The 20,259-nt window shown below is 32.6% G+C and overlaps 2 protein-coding genes across 2 annotated transcripts in view; one reads left to right on the top strand and one right to left on the bottom strand.

Moving 5' to 3' along the window:
- Nucleotides 1–2,156: 2,156 nt before the first annotated feature.
- Nucleotides 2,157–19,006, top strand: LOC130894511 (uncharacterized). The gene is made up of 4 exons (XM_057801392.1): nt 2,157–2,429; nt 14,297–14,540; nt 14,610–16,169; nt 18,742–19,006. Exons 1-4 carry the CDS (start codon nt 2,157–2,159, stop codon nt 18,876–18,878), a joined length of 2,214 nt encoding a protein of 737 aa, XP_057657375.1. The 3' UTR covers nt 18,879–19,006.
- Nucleotides 18,957–20,259, bottom strand: part of LOC130894481 (glutamate dehydrogenase, mitochondrial-like) — a 19,643-nt gene continuing 18,340 nt past the window's right edge. The window contains exon 8 of the mRNA XM_057801353.1: nt 18,957–19,137. Coding sequence (XP_057657336.1) covers nt 19,021–19,137 — 117 coding nt within the window. The 3' untranslated portion in view covers nt 18,957–19,020. The remainder of the gene's footprint in view (nt 19,138–20,259) is intronic.

The following is a 20,259-nucleotide window of genomic DNA, read 5'->3' as shown; positions in this document are numbered from 1 at the left end:
TGTCTCAATTTTGTCACACACAAGTTTGTCCACTTTTTGCACATTACCATTTCTTATCAATCCATATCAGTAGAGATTTTTGCTACTTCAAGCGCTAAGATAAAGATTTGTTACAATTATTTCACTCCATCTAGATACTATGTGGAACCAACAACCATAAATAAGCGATTACCTGATAATTAAATAACTTAGAGAGTTTGATTTGAAACTGCAACTGGTCTTCGCCAACCACAATAGATCTGCTCTTCGATCTACTATAATATACTAGAGCTCATTTGAACTGGGAACACTACCAGTAACTGAATGCTATTCAGTTAGATGAGTATAGATTTGGCAATAATCTACGTGTCCCAGTATATATAAGAGCTAACAAAACTAACTGTATCTAGTTGGATTAATATGGAGGACCATAGAGACATTGAAAGACGTCGTGATGATGCTATATAATATATTGGAGCTACTAGTCGTAACTGACATTTCCTTTATCGCAGAAAATTTTCTCTTTGTAAGTGACAGCATATTTATACCAGAAACATTGGCGGACTAAGCCCGTCAGAAGCTCGAGACGGCAAAGCTGAATGAGGCCCCCCAGCTTTAAAAAATGTAGTTTTACAAGTTTTTTATTCAGTTCATATTTGTATGTATAAATAAGTGTTTATGTTTATTTCGTTAAAATCTGGCAATTGAAATTTAAACTAGACTTAAGTTATTTAGGCTAAATAAACATATATATACCTATAATATGGAATGGAAATGGGTGAAGAAAATAAAATACGAATCGATCGACAAAAAAAATTAGATAAAATAAGTTAAAGATAGTTTTTTTGTATTTTTTATCGTGTTATATGTGTTTTTGTGCCTTCAATTTACAGAACTCCTCAATAACTTCTGTGAAATCGATTTCTTTTGAAATTTTTCTTTCTATTGAAAGCAAGGCTAGATAATTTTTAATCAGCTTAAGTTTCGAAAAATTCCTCTCGCATAATGTAACCGAGATGCAAATGGTCAAAAAGTATTGAAGTAAAAGCGATATACACTGAAATTAGATTTTATTATAAATTGAAGGATTTCTTGGGCTCTCCATTTGTCAACAACGTCCATACTCGTATCCATGGCTTTTATATGCCTGCGGTACCTTTTTATTTCTTGGAAAACTTGCTCCTTGTCAAATTCACCATAAATTTGTATGAGATTTTCAACTGGTACAGCCAGAGCGTCATCTGGATCTTCTAGCATAAACTTTGTTTCAATAATTTGGAAAATATTATTGATTTCATGGTCCCGTATCGTGACGTGACGATTCTTGTATAAATCTTGAATTGATGATCCATTATCATGAGCTGATTCACCCGGCATCGTTTTTTTATCTTCCTCCTTCTTCGTTTCTCGATATTGATGTTCATGTCATGGTATTGTTTATGCCAAGTTACAGCATTGTCTAAAATGGTGGTTCGTTCGGTCACTAAATACTCACAAGTCAGTCATTTTTGGAGACTGCAAATATTGTTGAACTAAATTTACTTCCTCCAGTATAGAAAACCATATATAGTATATAGGTTAGAAAGATAAAATCACAAACAGCCGACAGGAGCAGGCTTGCTCCTGACCTTATATCCAGATTTGTTTTTGTTGGATCTTGAAAATGTTCCAAACTACTCACAGTTTAATTTTACAACTCTTACTGAGTCGTAATGAGCACTCCAGCGAGTATCCGATGAACGTTTTAAATTTTTTCCAGTTTTCTCTCCCAGTAATCTCGGATTTGATCAGGGGAACGCGGAGGTATTTGGGGCCCCCCAAGACCGGTGAACCGGCGTGGACCACCCCTTCCGCCCCCTGTTAGGTCACCATTGAACAGAAATCGTACAAAATCACCTTGAAAACATCGAAATCCCAAAAATAGTATGACCAGCTCAATTATTAGAACCTCTTCGCGATGTAATAGAGATATGGATACTCTTAACAAAAATCAGAGTTGAAGTAAGATTCTTTCAAGCTTTAATTTGAAATCCCAGCAGTGATAAGGCAAGATGAGGCTATAAAAGAAATAAAAAAAACTATAGAACAAACACTAAACTAAAATCTCGAAATACAGTATAAACATAAACGTCGACGATGATCATAAGCACTGAAACAAAGACACATACGTTAGTTCGATGATAGCAAGGTATGGAAAATTGGAGAAAGAGAACAGGAAATGCAGGAGAACTATTTATCGCGATAAAAATATTTTTTCTAGAGAAGAATGTAACGCCGAACGAAATAAAAGTAGAAATTTACAAAATAGTAGTTATACCAATAGTAACAATGGTTCAGAAACATTGACAACGACTAAAAGACACAGGAAAAAAATTCAATCAACGGAAATGAAGTTCCACCGGAAAACTGAGGACATGACTCGTGTAAACCATACAAAATTAAATCATAAGGTAAATATTAAACACAAAACCTGCAGAACAATATATAGAAGCAAATCAACTAAGATGGTTCGAAAATGTGAAGAGGATGAGTGAAAAAAGGACTACAAGCCAGAACATAAGAGCGAGAAACGGAGGAAAACCAAGGAAGACCTAGATATACGAAATCGATAAAGCGACTGAGGACAGAGAGAAACTACATGAGGTACAACTAAAAAACCGAAAGATACCGAAAGAATTTTGGAATACAGACTCGATGAAAAAAGGAGCTCAACTCTACGTGGTAAAATAGACATACTTAACGCTTTGTGGTGCCCTTTAAGTCAATTATTTTATCCTTTTATATCTCTATCTATGTATACTTCCTGTACACTAACTGTTAATTATTTATATTCAGGTCACCTATGTTTTGGTGATATTGCAATTTACTGTCTACGTAGGTAAACTCTTAAGACAATAGAAAAATGGTGAAGTTCAATCGCTGTTTAATTTCTACCCCTCGTTATGGCCCAACATTACAGCTTATAAAAGGTGGATTCGCCCCTGAGATATGATTTACATATGATTTGAGAAAGAACGACAAATTATGTAACTAAAAATGGAACAGCAAATATACAGACACATTAAAATATGAGTTACCTATGCCTAGTAAATACCTAAATCACGTTTCATTACGAATATGCACGTATTGTAGGTTTCAACAAAACAGAATTGTCGATAATCTTTATGTTGATCAGTGAATCTCAGTAAAAGTAACTTTTGCGCACAGAACCGTAACAGAAAGAATCCATTGAAAAACTGAATTTCAATTTGAGAGTAAAATTTTTTGCGCGCACGAAATTTTGGTGATGTGTTATACGAAGAGGGTTCCATAAGTACCTGGCTTGACCTAAATATAGCGGTAGTTGCTTGAAAAATACCACTGTATTAGAAAATACACAATTTATACAGTACATGTTTTAAGTTTGAAGAAGCCACGTTGTTTAGTATTTGTTTGGCAGCCATAAATAGTGAACGTTTTCAGTAAATTTGTGACCATGGAAGAAAATTGTCATCTTTATGTGATACAATGCTTTTATTTGAAAAGCATTAGCCCAACCAATATAAAAGCTAAAATAGATACTACTTTGGGCGAGACAATAGTATAATATTGGGTAGCAGAGTTTAAGGGTTCCATCTGCAGGGAAGACAATGCACCAGCTCACACATCCGTTATTGCAATGACCAAAATGAATGAATTATAGTTTGAATTGCAAGCTTATGCAACATATCCACCATATTTAGTATCCTCGGAATATTTTCTGTTTCCAGATTTGAAAAAATGTCTCGGTGGTCAATGATTTTCCGGTAGCTAATGAATCGAACTTAATGAACATCACTGGGAACAGGGTATGGAGCTAAAAGGAGATTACGTTGAGGAATAAATATATTTTTTTCCAAAATTTTTGTCTTGTTTTCTCTGTTGGGCCAGGTACTTCTGAGACTAATTGCAATTATTGATTAACTTTTTTTTAGGTTTAATGGCAGGTGGTTAAACAATTTTGGAATCAAGTATGTATGACGTCTTTGACCAATATTTTTGATTGACCTTTTTTTTGAATCTTATATTGATAATTAATGAAAACTATCGTTGGTGATATTCATACTGAACACACTGTTCACACTCCACTACACCAACACTCACAATTACATTATCTAACGCGCGTTTCGATAACCAAGTTATCGTTTTCAGAGACTGAACATCATACAGTATTGGTATAGCGGTGATGTGAACAGTGTATTCAGTACTTATATTGACACGCAGTCTAGATTTATCAACTAATTTGGAAAAAGTAAATTTGGCTTTTATCAGCAAACTATACTAACTCTAATATATTTCCGAGCAGTCGAATACTCTCGAAGATTTTTTCTCATATTGATGACTTGTTCATCTTTTTCTCAAATATTAATTTGCCTTCACGATATAAACAGCATTACAATTATTTTGTTTTCTATTTTAAACTTCTGAATTTGTTTTATAAAGACTTATTTCAATTCAAGAAAATTAATTTACTACCTAACGTTCTACAAACTTTGATGTAGTTACGATAGTAAAAAAAGAAATCGCATTTTATCAATTTTTATTGCAGAAACTTGAAATTTGGAAGATTAAATTATTTTAGAACTAAATTTTAAGAAAATCCATTAAGAAAATCAATGAAAGTAGAGATTTGAGAATTTGGGTATGCTCTGATATATCTTGAATCAAGTATTGGTTCACGCATACTTGCAAAAATTTCGATTTATTGTAATTACTTTTTGTTAAATTGAGTTTCTACATTTTTTTGAGCATTATCTGAACAAACACTACATAGATATCCGGGAACCTTGGCGACATATTATGAAAAACCAAAACTTATGTACATCAAGCAGAATTCATAAAATGCATATACTTAATAAGATATTATCGTTCAGAACAATATTTATAACAAATAAATGACATAATTCTATTGGTACTTTCACTACTTTCAACTATTTTCTTTCCTTCTATAGTGTGAAAAACTATCCTCAGATCTATGTATTCCAAATATAACTCTTCTCCTTTCTTTTTTATTAGTTTCTGTACCATATATTCCCATAATCTTGATTCTAAAGCTCTGGTATAGACTTTAAATGAAGCTAGTGCCAAAACTACCGGTTCGCAATGATCCCTTTTTGAATCCCACTGTTTCAGTTTTTATGTTTTTCAAAATTATTTTCATTTCCCTACTCTCCTTTTCCATAATTTCCAATGTTTTTATATCCTTTCTTTAAATTTTTATATTATTTATTGAATATCTAATTTTGATTATTCTTTTTTCCATTTCTAGGTTACATTTTTGTGTATTACAATCATAGTTACTTGCGTACTAATATTGTTTTCATACAAATAGCATTTCAAATTCGAGTTTCACTTTTAGTTGAGACAACCTAAACTAGCCAGTTTAAGACTATCCCTTCATTGATAAAGTAAAAGCTACTACTTTGTATTTATTAGCCAATCTAAATTATAATATTCAATTTATAGTGTTTACTACAAATTTGTTAATTGGAAAGAATACTAAGAAGCTACATCATGGTCTGAAGAAGTATTATAGAATAATTTTGTGGGTGAAGCGGCAGCAAATTCAACGTTATCTTAATGACAAATTACTCAATGTTTAGGTCAACAATTAATTGCAAACATAATATGGACATCAGTCCATACCTTCGTTTGCAAGTTTTCTTAAAGAGAACAAATTGAATTGATTGAATATCGGAAAAAAAGTGAATAAACTACCAATTTTTCTAATTATAGTTATGATATTACTCGAAAAATACGAAGAATATAATATGTGATGTAAAATTAAATCCGATTTCAAAATTCGGATGATGCCAACTTCACCCTAGTCTGAAATCAGATCCCTCGTCACCCAAAAGTTCCTCGAACATTTATTTATGTCTTCATCTATTTTCATTATTTTTATTTTTTTCGTTTCATTCAATCTTTTTATTTATAATCAAAATTTTCGGTATTATATTTTTTAAATGCATTAACATCTTTTGAAATTTTTATCCTATTAAAGAAACTGAAAAAATTTATTTTCATCCCAAATCCAAAAATAAAATAGTGATGTAATTTGCTGGGGATTGAATATTCAGATGATGATAATTTTATTAAGAACTTCCAGTTCTGTTTAGAAACATTGTACTTACTACATGATTTTAAAGGATAAGGAATCATCATCATCAGTTTTTTCAATTCTCAGAAATAATAATTGGTTCTATTGATTCGTATGATTCGTCTATTAACCTATTAACTGCCTATCCATCTGTTTTGGCATATCTTATATCGTTTTGTAAATTCCTGATGTTTAAATGTTGTACTATACAGGGTGTCCCACGATGAGTTAAAACTATCTCTATATTGCAAAATACTTATTGTAAAATCATTAAAATTTCTACGTTTGTGTTTTCAGATACGATCTTTCTAACTAAAATATTTTCAAAGATGGCCAGCTTCCGTTTCTACCGGAAGTCGACCGTAACTTTGTTATTTCAAATAGAACCCTGTATATTAATACATTTTTGAAATCTTCGTTATATTTTAATATACTTTTGTTCGAACACGTTTTTCAAAAAATGCATACATTTTGAGTTATTAATTTTTTTGTAGAAAATTTGACCATTGCAAACCCTTATAAATTATTTTTTTACGAAGATACCCTTAAAGATAAGAAAGTGGTTTCTATTCGGTTGATTTTAACAAGGTTAGAAGTATTCAAATCTATTATGAAAAATTTTTCATTTTATACAGGGTTTGTATAAAAAGTATTCAAAGTTTATCTTCATAAATATCAAATTTCTTTATTTTTCAAAATAAAACCACCCGGTTTTTTCTATTTTAAAGCATTCAGGGGTGAAAAATAAGGCAAATTCATGTATATTTTCCAATATCTAAACCTTACCGTTTTTAGAGATGCAGTGTGTGGTCTAAATGACCAAGATTAATGTTCCAAGTATCTGTAAACGATTCATATAACAACACATTCTGACTACATCCACCGTTAAAATTGTCGAACTTTATGATGGCTATTTCAGATTTGACATATTTACATCAATGTAGCCATATCTCAAAACTCCAGTAGCAACCCTTTTAAGACAATAAATACCTGACGAATATTTGTAGCTAGTTGATTTAGCGGAGCTTTTGTTTCAAAATATCAGTCTTAAAGCGTCACGTAAATTTGACACTAAAGTTTTCATATGTTTTTTCATTTTAGAAATCCTCCGTCACTGTTTTACCTCCTGGGTCATAATTATTGTAGTACCATTCTTTTTAAAATAAACTAAAGCGTGATAATAAATTAATTTCAATTCAGCTCGATTCAATATTCGTATACAATGAACAAAATTATATTTGAAACAGCCGTAAACCATATTTAAAAACTTTCATTGGTTTTGTTATTTCATTTTTTAGAGAGACGATATTGCATAATATTCAATGTGCAACAATTGAAATGAATAGAATCTATAGAGAACAAGAACAACAAAAAGGTACAATGGCATCAAGCAGAGAAAAAATGGATATACGAGGTAAAAAGTCCGTCACACAAGATTTTGATAAAAAATTCATTCTATTACATTTTTTTCTTCACTTTGTTTAGTTGTTTTTTGTTTGTCAATGAATCCTTAATCTCGCGACATAATTTTGATTTGAGTTTTGAGGTACTTAAGTACTTAAAACTTTTATCAAACTCACTAATTTAAATTGGATATTTTTAATAATATTCTGTTTTGATTTCGAGACGAATTTAAATTATTTAACTGAAGTGATGTGAAAAAATATGCTCATTTTTTTGTCTAAACTACTGATTTAGTTGTTTTTTTCTTAGTTTCAAGTACAGGAATACTTAAAAAACAAGATTTTTTTCTCCTCCCTATATTAATGCATTTTGACGTGTAAAATCTGATTTACCTTAAAAACATATTCTTTAAGTTCCAACAACAAACATAAATAACTTTTTCATTCATTTGCATTCATAAAGAATTTAAAAAACGTCAAAAAACGTGAAAAAAAGTACCGTAGCAGTTCATTTAAGGGCCGTAACGTGTCATTTTTTAACGCAATTATAAAATTGTTTTATCAAAATAGTAGGTTGTTAACGCTTCCTTTCTCATGTCACTTCGTTACTCCAATAAACTGTCAAACTTTTATTTCTTGAAATGCGTTAAAGAAAATCCGTTTTGTGTCCAATTCAAAGGAATGTAGTATAATTATTAGTGATGGAGAGTAATGGTGAAAAATCTTTAAATTGCACACCAGAAGATATTGTTGAATTGGCAACTACAGCGACTATGATTCTTCTCCCTGAGAAATCCACGGAACAAATCCAAAATGTGGAAGTATTCAACACTTTGGTTGACTTATTCAAAACTGAAAGGCACCCTAATGGCAAATGACGACGTAGACATCAGTAAATACTCGAAACTCATTGCATATTTGAAAAATAAGCAACATTTTAAATGTTCACGATACACTAATACATCTATAGACGATGTTATTTCTTTGAACTCGTTAAATATTGTCATTTCAAGTACCAATAGTAATGTAACTTCTTCTTCACTTCAAATTAATAATGCTTACAGTTGTACTTTTAATATTACTATTACAAAATAAAAATTGATAAAAGTTTTGTCGTATTTTTTTAAGTTTACGGACGTAGAACAATTGAAATGAAGCTCGTGAGTAAAGTAACTTTTTTCCCTTGTAAAAATTGCAGGTGAATAAAAGTATTACTTTACTCACTTGTTGCATAAATAACTATTACTTTTTCAACTAACAATGAACAATTATTCGTTTTAAAAATACTAAAGACTGAGAATAATTGGAAATATGTATGGAAAGAGTGAACTTACTCGGAATATTCATACCATAAGCCTGATAGATACTTTAATACATCAGATTTTTCGTGATAGTTCGCCAAAAGCACGGTTTCTGAAACTACAGTAGCAGACTTTGTTTGGCACCATTTCTTGAAGTACTGTTATGTTGCTCCATATTTCTTCTTCGTTTTTGGTGACAGCAACTACCGAAAAGCAATATGTGCTGATTCTTCTATATCCCTTTGGCTTTTATAAAAATCAATAATTTCAGTGTATCCCAATTTTTGACAATCAATTGTTAGCTAATTTTAAATTTTTGGAACCGTTGATGATATTCATACTAAACACACACACAAGTTTTCAAATTCACCCTACAGATTAAAGTGGGAAATGTCGATTGAAAATATTCTCTACATATACAATAACAATAAGTGATGAAACATACTCAGCCAAGAGCCAGTACCAACAATGGCATATTTCTTTGGTAGCACAAAATTGGTGGAAGCAATAGATAATTATAGTAAGTTAATATTAACGGGTTGATTTTGCATTACAATAATGCATCGGTTTACACTACACAGCAGACAATTAAGTCTGCAAAAGAAAATGATAAGTCATTGAACATCCACCTCATTCGTCTGATTTGGTACTGTGTGATTTCTGATTAGTCTTTTACTTAAAGAATCATCTTATTGGTCGACGAAACAGTTCATAATTTTTTTGTAATGGCCATTTTTTATATCTCAAAATATTTATCCTATGTGTACAAGTGAAACTAATGAAAGCGTGAGAAAAAAGAACTACTTTGTCAAAAAAATACAAATATTTATTGATAATTGAAAAAACTTCATAATTTAGTTCAAGAACTGTTGAGTTCACCTTTGTAAATGATGAACCTTGACAAAATATAAAATCAGGGTAATGTTTTTGCGTACATACCTCAAATTTTTAAATCTGAATATTTGCAATTAAAACGTCCAAAAGTGATTAGTTTGAAAGCTAATTGCGGACGACAACTTAGGAACGGCCCTGAAGATGCATTTGTCTTCCCCTTCTTCTCGGCGAAGATTATCTAGCGTTACGAATTTTTGGAGGTGGTTGTGGTGTAATCTGAAGATGCTCCTTCGGTCCCGATTTCGTATAAAAGAACACTTAGATAAGTGTTTAATCCAGTTTATTGTTAAGAGTTTAGTGACTTAGTTTATGATTTATAAGGTGGGTTTTTGTTTGTGTTTTACGAAGCTTGCGAAAACATTTTATGTAAGTGTATGTGCTAGCAACTACAATATAACATAAGTAATTAAGATCAAGTCCTTTTGCGAAGCTTCACAATTTTTCTAAAAATTTTTTATTGAAACTATAATAATAAACGTAAAAAATGAAAAATTTAGGTAATGGATGATAGATAATTTCTGTATAGTATATTCAAAGAATTTAGAATATAATACTATTCAAAATTTTGAAAAAGAAGTTGCCCATTTAGACTAGAATTATATACTGATATATGAACGATATCCTTTTGAAACCAGATACAAGTTTTACATATTTTTTTATTTATTTCATGCTTCTATGATATTTTTCTTCTACTCTTATTTCATTTATGCTTTACCTATTATAAAATCAAATGTTAAGTAGGGGTTCAACGATTAATTATTGTTCTAATTTACAAATTCATTTATTTCTAGAACTGTAACCCTCATTATTATTAATTTTATTAATATTCTGTTATGTCTGTTTTACAAATTTCTTTACTTCACTTTAATCCTCAAATCTAATATCCAATTTTTGTTCCTCGGCATGCATCTGTTTCTCCTCGCAGTAATTTTCCTCATCCTCACTTGCTTTGTTATTTTCATCATAATGGAGATATTTATCTATCATTTCTGTCTTTTTCTACCATATCATCATCAAGATATGCTTACGCTGCACGTCCTTCCTCCATCTCTGTCCACTTGTTACGTTGTGGAGCAATTGATTACCAACTTGTTTCTGCTTTTTTCCGGATCATAATTCCATCATTGGGACGACCTTTTGGGCTTTCACGCCTCTTCGGAACCATTTTGTCATTATTATTGTCCACCTATTGCCGGTCCTTCTCACTAGATACCCTTCCCTTTATAACTTTAAGGATTTGAGTCTGTGGATGACGTCTCTTACCTGAATTATTCGTCTAATGTACTAGTTTCTCTCAACTTTTGTTTTAATTAGCAGACATCGCTCTATAGACCGTTGCGCAGCCTGGAGTTTCTTTATTAGCTCTTGGTTCAGTAGCCAAGTTCCACAGCCGTACGTTATGACTAAAAGATGTTGGAATTTCATCTACTTCTACTTCATTGTACATGAGTTTCCTTACGTTTAGGTTCAAATTAATAATGTTGAGCCATTTCATCTGTTGTTGTAGCTCTTTAGGGTTGTTTGCGATTAGACAATATCAGTGAATCTTAGATGGCTTAGATGTTCTCCATATACTTTCAGACCGTTTGTGTTCCAATCCAATTTCCATAAGATTCTTTTTCTTTAATTTGGCCGTGAAGAGATTCTGAGATATTAGGTCTTTTATCGGACTCCTCCTGTTGTAAGAAATTCTGGCTTCTTTGTATATGTTGGCCAATACGTTTTTATATAATGACTATGAACAACTTGTTGAACAAGAGCTTCAATTACTGCTCTAGGGCAATAACGCTCTATGAACGATAGTATTTTTCTAAGCTAGTGAATGTGGTCGATTGTAGTAAAGCCATTTTTGAAATCTTATTTTGAATCTTTTACCAATCGTATTTTATATGGAAGACATTTGTAGAACTTCAAAATTTTATTAAGACTACTTAGAAGTAAACTGAAACGTGTCTAATAACTCGACTGCTGCACAAAGTACTTACAAAATACACTATACAAAGTACTCAAACTACCTTAATTCTAATTTGATCTTCCTTAATATTATTTCCTCTAGACTCAATGTCCATATTTTACGATTAACGATGACAATTATTCAAATTAATTAATAGATTTTGACAATCAATATTAATAATTATTTTTTGTTTATTTAGGTACAATGGAATGGAGATATATTGGATTAGGTGAGATTTTACAATCAAGAAACATTATGAAGAAATAATTTGTTTAAAAGTTTTGCAACTGCTAGCTGCAAAATACAACTAGGTTACTGACGGTGCAAAATATTTTAATTTTATACGTTTTTACTTATAATTAACTTCTCAATATATATCTAATCTATCTCTAGAACGCTTCATGCAAACCTCCCAGTATTTGGAACAATTCTAGAAGCTTCAGCTTTGCTTCGCATGTGATAAAATTTCACTGTTATACTAGCTGACCCGGCAAACGTTGTTTTACCATATGCATTTACCTAGGAAATACTTTTTTTAATGCGATAAAAATATATTTAAAATTCTTGATAAATATCTAATTGTCAAAAAACATTGTACTATAGTTGCCCAATAACCCCTTTGGAATGAGCGTAATATTCAACATCAGGCTCATACTGGAATGCTAGTCGAAGAAATAAATCTGATATAAATCATCACGACATTTTTTAGAAGGGGTGTGCGCACTGGATTAGGTGTTCTGTCGTTCATGCGTTCCGCACTACCCTCAATCCGCGTTCCGCCAAACAGAAATCAGTTTGCAACAGGATTTGTTGAAAGATGGATATGGAAGATGAGGAGGAGTAATTCCTGTTTCTACTGTTGCATCTGAAATCAACCACAGAGTTCCTTGGACCTCTATTTTCCTATATAATATTTCTTTAAACGTTAAGTAATTCAGACGATATAATCCAGTTTTAGGATATAATTCAGTTTCAGCAAATCTTTCAAGTCGAGAATCTCTTTGGTTTTCTTATAGAGAGACCGTACAAATCATCTTTTGTCTTCTTCTACATGCCTTTTTTCATTCCGTAGAATCTGGCGTCAATAAACACTGAATAACCCGCATTTTAAACCCAAACCGCTTCACAAAAAATTCTCTTATATAGTTTCATAAACCAGGCAAGCGAAAACATCTTTTGTAAGTTAGCTTTGTTTCATTCCCGACGTCTTTCTATTCCATGAGAATCTGGCACCAATAATAATCGAATAACTCATATTTTAGTCCCAAAAAGCCCCACACATTACAAAAATGTCTTGTATTGAAATCAATATACCATTGTCAACTTACAATATTACTTTATGTAAACAGCTGGGAAAAAATGACAAAGTGGCAACGATGTAAAATAATAATATTGTAAATAATTTCGGTCATCATATAACGAAAATGTTATCACAGATGTTCATCATTACGAATTGTACTTAATATAACAAGCGAAGATAATTTCAGTAAAATTAAATACAAAGATGAATTCGTTGCTTCAAACTATAGTAAAATTTACAAATCAATTTTTGATTAAAGTTACTCATATACCTAAAAAATCTTGGATCAGTGTATAATGAAATATATATCTTGTTCAAGTAGAAACTCCTGTATACCTGCCTATAGAAGAATATTTATTTGGAATTTTACGAATTTGTCTTGAATGCTTCGAGGCATTATCTAACACAATTACATTGTTGGCATGTAGTTTTTCTATGAACCAAGACTCAAAAAGCGCCCTTTCAGTATCCTAGTGCTATCCTAACATGCTTGGAACTTAATAATAATTCATCATTCACTCAATCTTGCTCCCCACCGCAATGTAATATGCATATGCGTACCCTATTTACGTTCATTATTTTCTCAGTATTATTCAATTTATTAAACGGCTCAATTTAGGTATTACAAGGGATTCATTTTTTATGTAATGTTGTTGTTTATCTATACTTTTTAATGATTCATTGATTCAAAAAATTAAATATTGTAATGCGCACCTGGACAAGTTGTTTACTATTCAGTTGAAGATGAATTATTTGTTTTATTTGCCAAATTTTCTACTATCTATACTAGAAGAGTCATCTAGTGCTTCAATGAGAAAATAAACAAATTATTTGCCTGAGTAATATTGGTGAATAGGTTACGGAATGTGTATAGCTCTCGAATGTTTAAGTGAAATTACTTTCCAGCTAAATCAGCGTTTTCAATAACAAACGGTGCTCTTGCCTAGAAATATAAGTGGTAGAGGAATATAAGTGCTAGTGAACAATTATTATAACTTAAGGTTGGAAAATGTTTCAACCTGGTATAAATTAAAAATTTTGGTATTTTATACTTTTACTAATTTTTTAATTCATTCTCTTTCAGTATTTTTCGTTTTTCTGGAAACACTATCGGTAAGACTATTATTTTATATTCAATAATAATTATTATAAATTTCATCAAAAGCATATGGACTCCGTCATACCATCTATGTGCTACCATATTATTATCTCCCCTTTCAACCTCTCCTATCTTAATCGTATTTTGTTCATTTTAATGTTTCATTACGAGTTATATTGTAATTTATGTAATTATTAAAACTTATGTTAATAATATCAGAGATTCAGAGAAATTGATATATTTTGTAGGCACAAGAGGGCTATAATTATCCTGCACCATCAAGAAGACCTATTTTAGGAAACCCCGAACGACCAGCAGAACAAGGCAAATTTGGACGACCAGAAACAAAACCAGGACAAACGATATCTTCTTTTCCAAACAATGGATTTTCTACCGGAATCTCAGGACAAGAGCTACCAGGATCTTCAGTTTCAAATGGGTATCCAGGAAGAGGAAGACCATCAGGACAAGAATTTCCTTCAAGACCTCAAGGTAGGTGGTAAAATTCATTACTTTTCATACATTTTCTCAAATATTTCTATATATTTCTATGATTTCTAGGAAAGAAGAATGGATTTTCCAAGATACCTGGAACTAATCAACAAGGCTTCTCTAATCAACAAGAACTTACACCACAAGAATATCCTAGTCAAAAATATCCTAGTTCACCTACGTCAGACCAAAGATATCCGAGTACGTCTGATAAGCCCCAAAGTCGTCCAGGCATTAGTAAAAGTTATCCAGATAAACCAATTGGTTCTCAATCATATCCGAATCAAGAAAATTATTCAGGAGCTCAGAACTATCCAGAACAAGGAGGTTATCCTAAGCAACAGGAAGGCTTTCCGAATAAACAAAGGGGCTCTTCTCGAGGTTATCCTGGTGAACAGAGAGGTTCTAGCGAACAACAGGAAGGTTTACAAGGTTATCCTGGTCCACAAGGAAATTCTCAAGAATTACCTAGTAAACAAGCAAATTCTCGAAGGTATCCATCTCAACAAAATATTCAGAGTTATCCTGGTGAACAATCTGCAGGTTATAAAGAGCAACAAAGAGCTCAAGGTCAAAATAACAGAGGACAACTAGGTTCCCCAGACTATAGAGAACAGCAGCAAAGTAATATTCCTGAGCAAGGGCAATCATTAGGACAATTCCCAGAAAGAGGGAGCTTATCTGAACAACAAGTATCTGCCTTTGATGAGGGTGATTATTCTGCAATACCCGGTGAACCCGATAAAGACTACCCAATACTTTCCGAAATTCCTCAAACTTCCTTCAGTTGTGACCAACAACAATATCCTGGATATTATGCTGACGTTGAAACAAGATGTCAAGTTTTTCATGTATGTGCTAATAATCTAACATATGACTTTTTATGTCCAAATGGAACAATATTCCATCAAGAGTATTTGGTGTGCGTTTGGTGGAATCAATTCAATTGTGATTCAGCACCATCACTTTACGAATTAAACGCCAACATTTATGACTACTCAATTATTGGTGGACAAGGACTTTCATCAGTGGTTGGAGAAAGGGATGGTGCTGGTTACCCCGAAGATGTTAATCAAGGAAGTCCAATGTTCGATGCTCAACGACCAGGAGGTTATCCTATTCCACCCCAAGAACAAGGATATTCTCCTAAATCCCCTAACAAATTATCAAGCGGATATTCCGATGAAAGAACTGCTGGTACGAGACCTTCTCAGCCCTCTGGATCACGAGCACCTTCAAGTTCGTTTCAACAAGGATATTCGAGTGGTAGTCAAGAAAGTTCCACTGGGTATCCGAGCGGTAGAGTTCCAGAAGAGCAGGTTATAAGAAGTGGTGGTTATCAAAATTCTCAGCCCTCTGGATCACGAGCACCTTCAAGTTCGTTTCAACAAGGATACCCGAGTGGTAGTCAAGAAAGTACCACTGGATATCCGAGCGGTAGGGTTCCAGAAGAGCAGGTTATAAATGGTGGTTATCAAAATGGAATACAAGATAAACCTGGGAGATTACCAAATGAATCTGTAGAAAATCAACGGCCACAATATCCCAAAAATAGACCCAATTTGACACCACGACCTTTAAATCAAAAACCTAGTACTGGTGTCAATGGATTTTCCAATTTAGAACCAGGTGAGTCAAGTAATTTCACAATAAAAAATTGATGATAAGAAAATTGCCGTATCTACAGATAAGTAATGATAAAAAAAAATAACGTTTCTCCAACTTTTCTCTCCCACTCGATCTCCAACATTCTTGTCCACTCTATCTCGATCTCTCCCTTTTCCCTATTCCTCCATTTTTCCCCTGATTCGTCTTTCTCGTTTACACCTCTCCCATTTTTGTCATCCTCACTTTGTCCCAATCTCTATTACGTTTCACGCCAATCGCACCTTATCCCACTTGATTCTCTCCCTCTTTTTATTTCTGTTTATTAACAGCTGCAAAGTTTAAGGTTTGACGTTTAAGTAGATATATCCTCAATATATATTTTATTTATTTTTATTATAACATTTTAGTACCATAATTTCGTCTCAATCATTTCTAGAATATAACGCTAAGAAACTGTTTTCTGACTAAAATGATCCTAGGCTTTCCTAATGGAAATCCTCGAAATTAACTTAATATTACTTTCATACCATTCGGTTTAGTTAAGTTAAGTAAAGTCTAACCAATCGGTTGGTACAGATTCTTAATCGGACGGTTTAAATGGGAGATCATATACCCATCATCTGTACAATGTCTCTTTGATAAATTCCATTAATCTGTTGCCTTAATTTCTTTTCAAAGCCATATTATTTCCAAGTATAAAAATCTCTGAAGCTATTAGCAGATATACAAAGATGCTCCCAGACCAACAAAGAAAACACAAAAATTTTGGAAAAAATATTTGTTTTTACACGCAATCTTCTTTTAGCTTCATAAACTTTTCCCAGCGATGTTCAATAAATTCGATACCCTTTTTATAATAAGAATCGTCAAGCTCCTCGAAATAACCTTAAACTGCCGACATCACCTCTTCATTGTTGGAAAATCTTTGACCACCGAGTCATTTTTCTGGGAACAGAAAATAATCGGAGGAAGCTAAATCTGACGAATAGGCTGCATGAGCTAGCAATTCAAACGGATTTGTGAGCTGGTGCATTGTCTTGATGAAACAACACTTTCTTCTCTGCTAAATACGGCCGTTTTTGCTTGATGTCTTCGCTCAAACGTTGCATAAAGCTCTCGCCGTAGTTTTTCGTTTTTCAAGATCACACGCGAATCCCAAAAAACCGACGCCATGATTTTGCCTGCAGATGGAACCGTCTTTGTTTTCTTTGGAGTCGGTTCTTCCTTTTCAGTCCATTGTTTTGATTGTTCTTTTTTTTCCGGGTGTGAAATAATGGACTCACATTTCATCAATGGTAATGAAACAATACAAAAATTCGGTTTTATTTCATGTTTTTGTTCCATTGTGAGCAAACAAAGTATGCGATGTACCGTACTTTTTAAAATACCTCCTATGTTTACTAGCTCGCGCACTTTCAGTTGATGATTATCCAGTACTGCTTTGTAGATTTTCTCCTGCTACCCAATATTTTGCTGTTGATAAAGAAGGAGCAGTCTCGCCCAGACTATAATGTAGTTCAGCTTTCATATTGGTTGGTCTAACGCCTTTCAAATTAAAGTATTGTATCATATAACGATGACCAGTCTTTTCTATGTTTACAAATTCACTGAAAACGTTCACTATTGATGGCTGCCAAACAAATACTAAACAACGTGGCGTCTTCAAACTTGAAACATGTATGGATTGAGTACTTTCTAAGATAGTGGTATTTTTCAAGCAACTAGCGCCATCTCTAGGTCAGGCCAAGTACTTCGGCGATCTCAAGAGAGAGAGAGAGAGAGAACCAGTTTTCTGTAGATGACTGAGCCAACGAAAAGAGCTTGATGTATTTTTCAAATAACCGGCTTCAAGAGAGTTTCAAGTATTATCAATCTGTTGACGATAATGCGGAAAGAAACGGTCGAGCTTAGGAATATTTGAATAAAACAAACCGATAAAGAAATATTTTTTGGTCCGTGAAACATCTGAATGTGTTCATCAGAAAGAAAAGATCATATCTCATATAATTGAGAAATCATAAAAGAATAAAACAGCAGATAATCTTGCCAAAGAAGAATTTGTACCGGTTATACGAAGAGCAGTTTATTAAGTCGTTGTTTCTATGAATTTCTATGAATCGAAGGAGCTGCAGAAATTTGTCACTTGACTTCTTTCGTTTAAGTTAGTTTAAAATAACTAATTTTATGTAGAAATTTTTTCAATTTACAACGTAAAAAGAAAATGGAACATGGAGCAAGCCAAACAATCACAGGCATTGCATTAATGAAGATTTTGTATTTGCCGAATAAATAGTTCAAAATCATTATCGCTAACCACTCCTTCTAAATGATTTACTAATATGTATTACACATGCTATATACCAACTTTAAAATAAAGTTTTCAAAAAGTGGGTGCCTATTAGAATAAAAATCGATCTGGTTCACCATTTTTTTTATAACATATGCTGCCAAATATCGGGGAAGGCTCGCTGTATGTTTGAAATGTACCCCGTATAATGTTGATTGCCTTTATGATGCCATTTATACTTTTGTATGGAGGAATAAATATTTTTTTTTAAAATAACAATCCGATTAATTTTTTTTGATCCAACAGGTTTTCCTAGTACAGCTTCTACCGAAGCTTCATCACAAGAAGGTAGAAATGGGTACTCTAATGGTAGACCCGGTACATCATTCCCTGAACCGAGACCTCAAGGTCCAACACAAGGATACTTACCACCTTTTCCATGAAATCCAATACCTCCGATTTAGCAATTTGTATAGTAATTAGGTATTTATACATATATAAGGGTAAATTAAAAAACTGTAGATAAAATGTATATGTATTTTTGTATAAATATATGCGAATCAAATGGGAACATTTTTTGTTATTTCACATAAACTTTTTGTTTTCGTAAATATTGTTGAATATTTTATTCATTCCCACAATGTACGCTGAAGAACGAAGATCTGTGCCTAATTTAAGTTGAGTTGTATATTTGAACATTTCCTGAAAAGAAAAGTTATATTGGAATTTTTTGTTGAAAATACAGACCGCCATAAAGACGTTGAAACGTGGCCTAAGTCAGGAAAAAAAACAGCATATATTATAAAGTAGTAATAATTAAAGTTACAGGTGGATTTTATTTCACGACTTACACGTCGTACTATAGTTATACTTGTTAATTACTGCCACAACTTCTTTTCTCCGTTGTTATTTATGTTGTCTTCGATATAATATTAATTGGCACTGTATAATTATACTTGTTCTTTACCATCAAAAATTCTCTTCTCCGTTCTTGCTTGTTATTTATGTTGTCGTCGATGTAATATTCGTCAACTGCAATTGAATTCCACAATCCTGGTGTCTTCACAGCGATGATGTTCAAAATTCACAAAAACTGTTGCCGATGATTAATGAAATGAATGACCGTATAAAGTTCAGGATCTTTTAATTTTAGAAATAAACTAATGTATTTGCCCATAGCAACTTTTAGAATTTTGGTTAGAAGAATGATATGGTGCTTCTTTAAGAAACTTATCCAGTTCCTCCATTGTGAATGTTTCAGCTATTTTGGTTGCTAGCCTACAGACTAGGGTGAATATTCGTAGTGGTTTCACCAGGACGGTTCTGGTTTTTTAACATTTGCACAGGTTAATTTTAAAGGCATGATATGTGCTAGCTTTTTAATAATTCGTCCTACTTAAGTATAAATAACTATATTATCAATAATTATGCAGTAATTGTAAACAATAATATCAATAACGATTTTGTATTACGCGCTTAAACGTGGGCATAAATTCATTTTTGAACCTATCATACTATCATTAGCAAATGACAAGAGTGGTGCGAAAAGTAAGATTCCCACTGAGTTACAGCTTTGAGGAAACATGCAAAGCTAATCCGACAACAGTGCCGAACTTAGTGCTCGTCCATGATTCACTACAGGTCCGAGTAATAATCTGATTTTTCCACTCAGGAAAGTTGCTGTCTGTGGAAATTAATCAGCAACTGACTAAAGTTTATGCCGAAAAGGGCATGTTTTTTCAGCAGGTCTGCAAATGGTGCAAAGCTTCCGCTGAGGGTCGCATGGATGTTCACGGTAGAAGACCGCTGGCTTCGGATGTGATC

Source organism: Diorhabda carinulata, chromosome 5 (assembly GCF_026250575.1).
Source record: "Diorhabda carinulata isolate Delta chromosome 5, icDioCari1.1, whole genome shotgun sequence".
NCBI lineage: Eukaryota > Metazoa > Arthropoda > Insecta > Coleoptera > Chrysomelidae > Diorhabda > Diorhabda carinulata.
The sequence above is the reverse complement of the archived record's forward strand: the minus strand, read 5'-3'. Positions and strand labels throughout refer to the sequence as shown.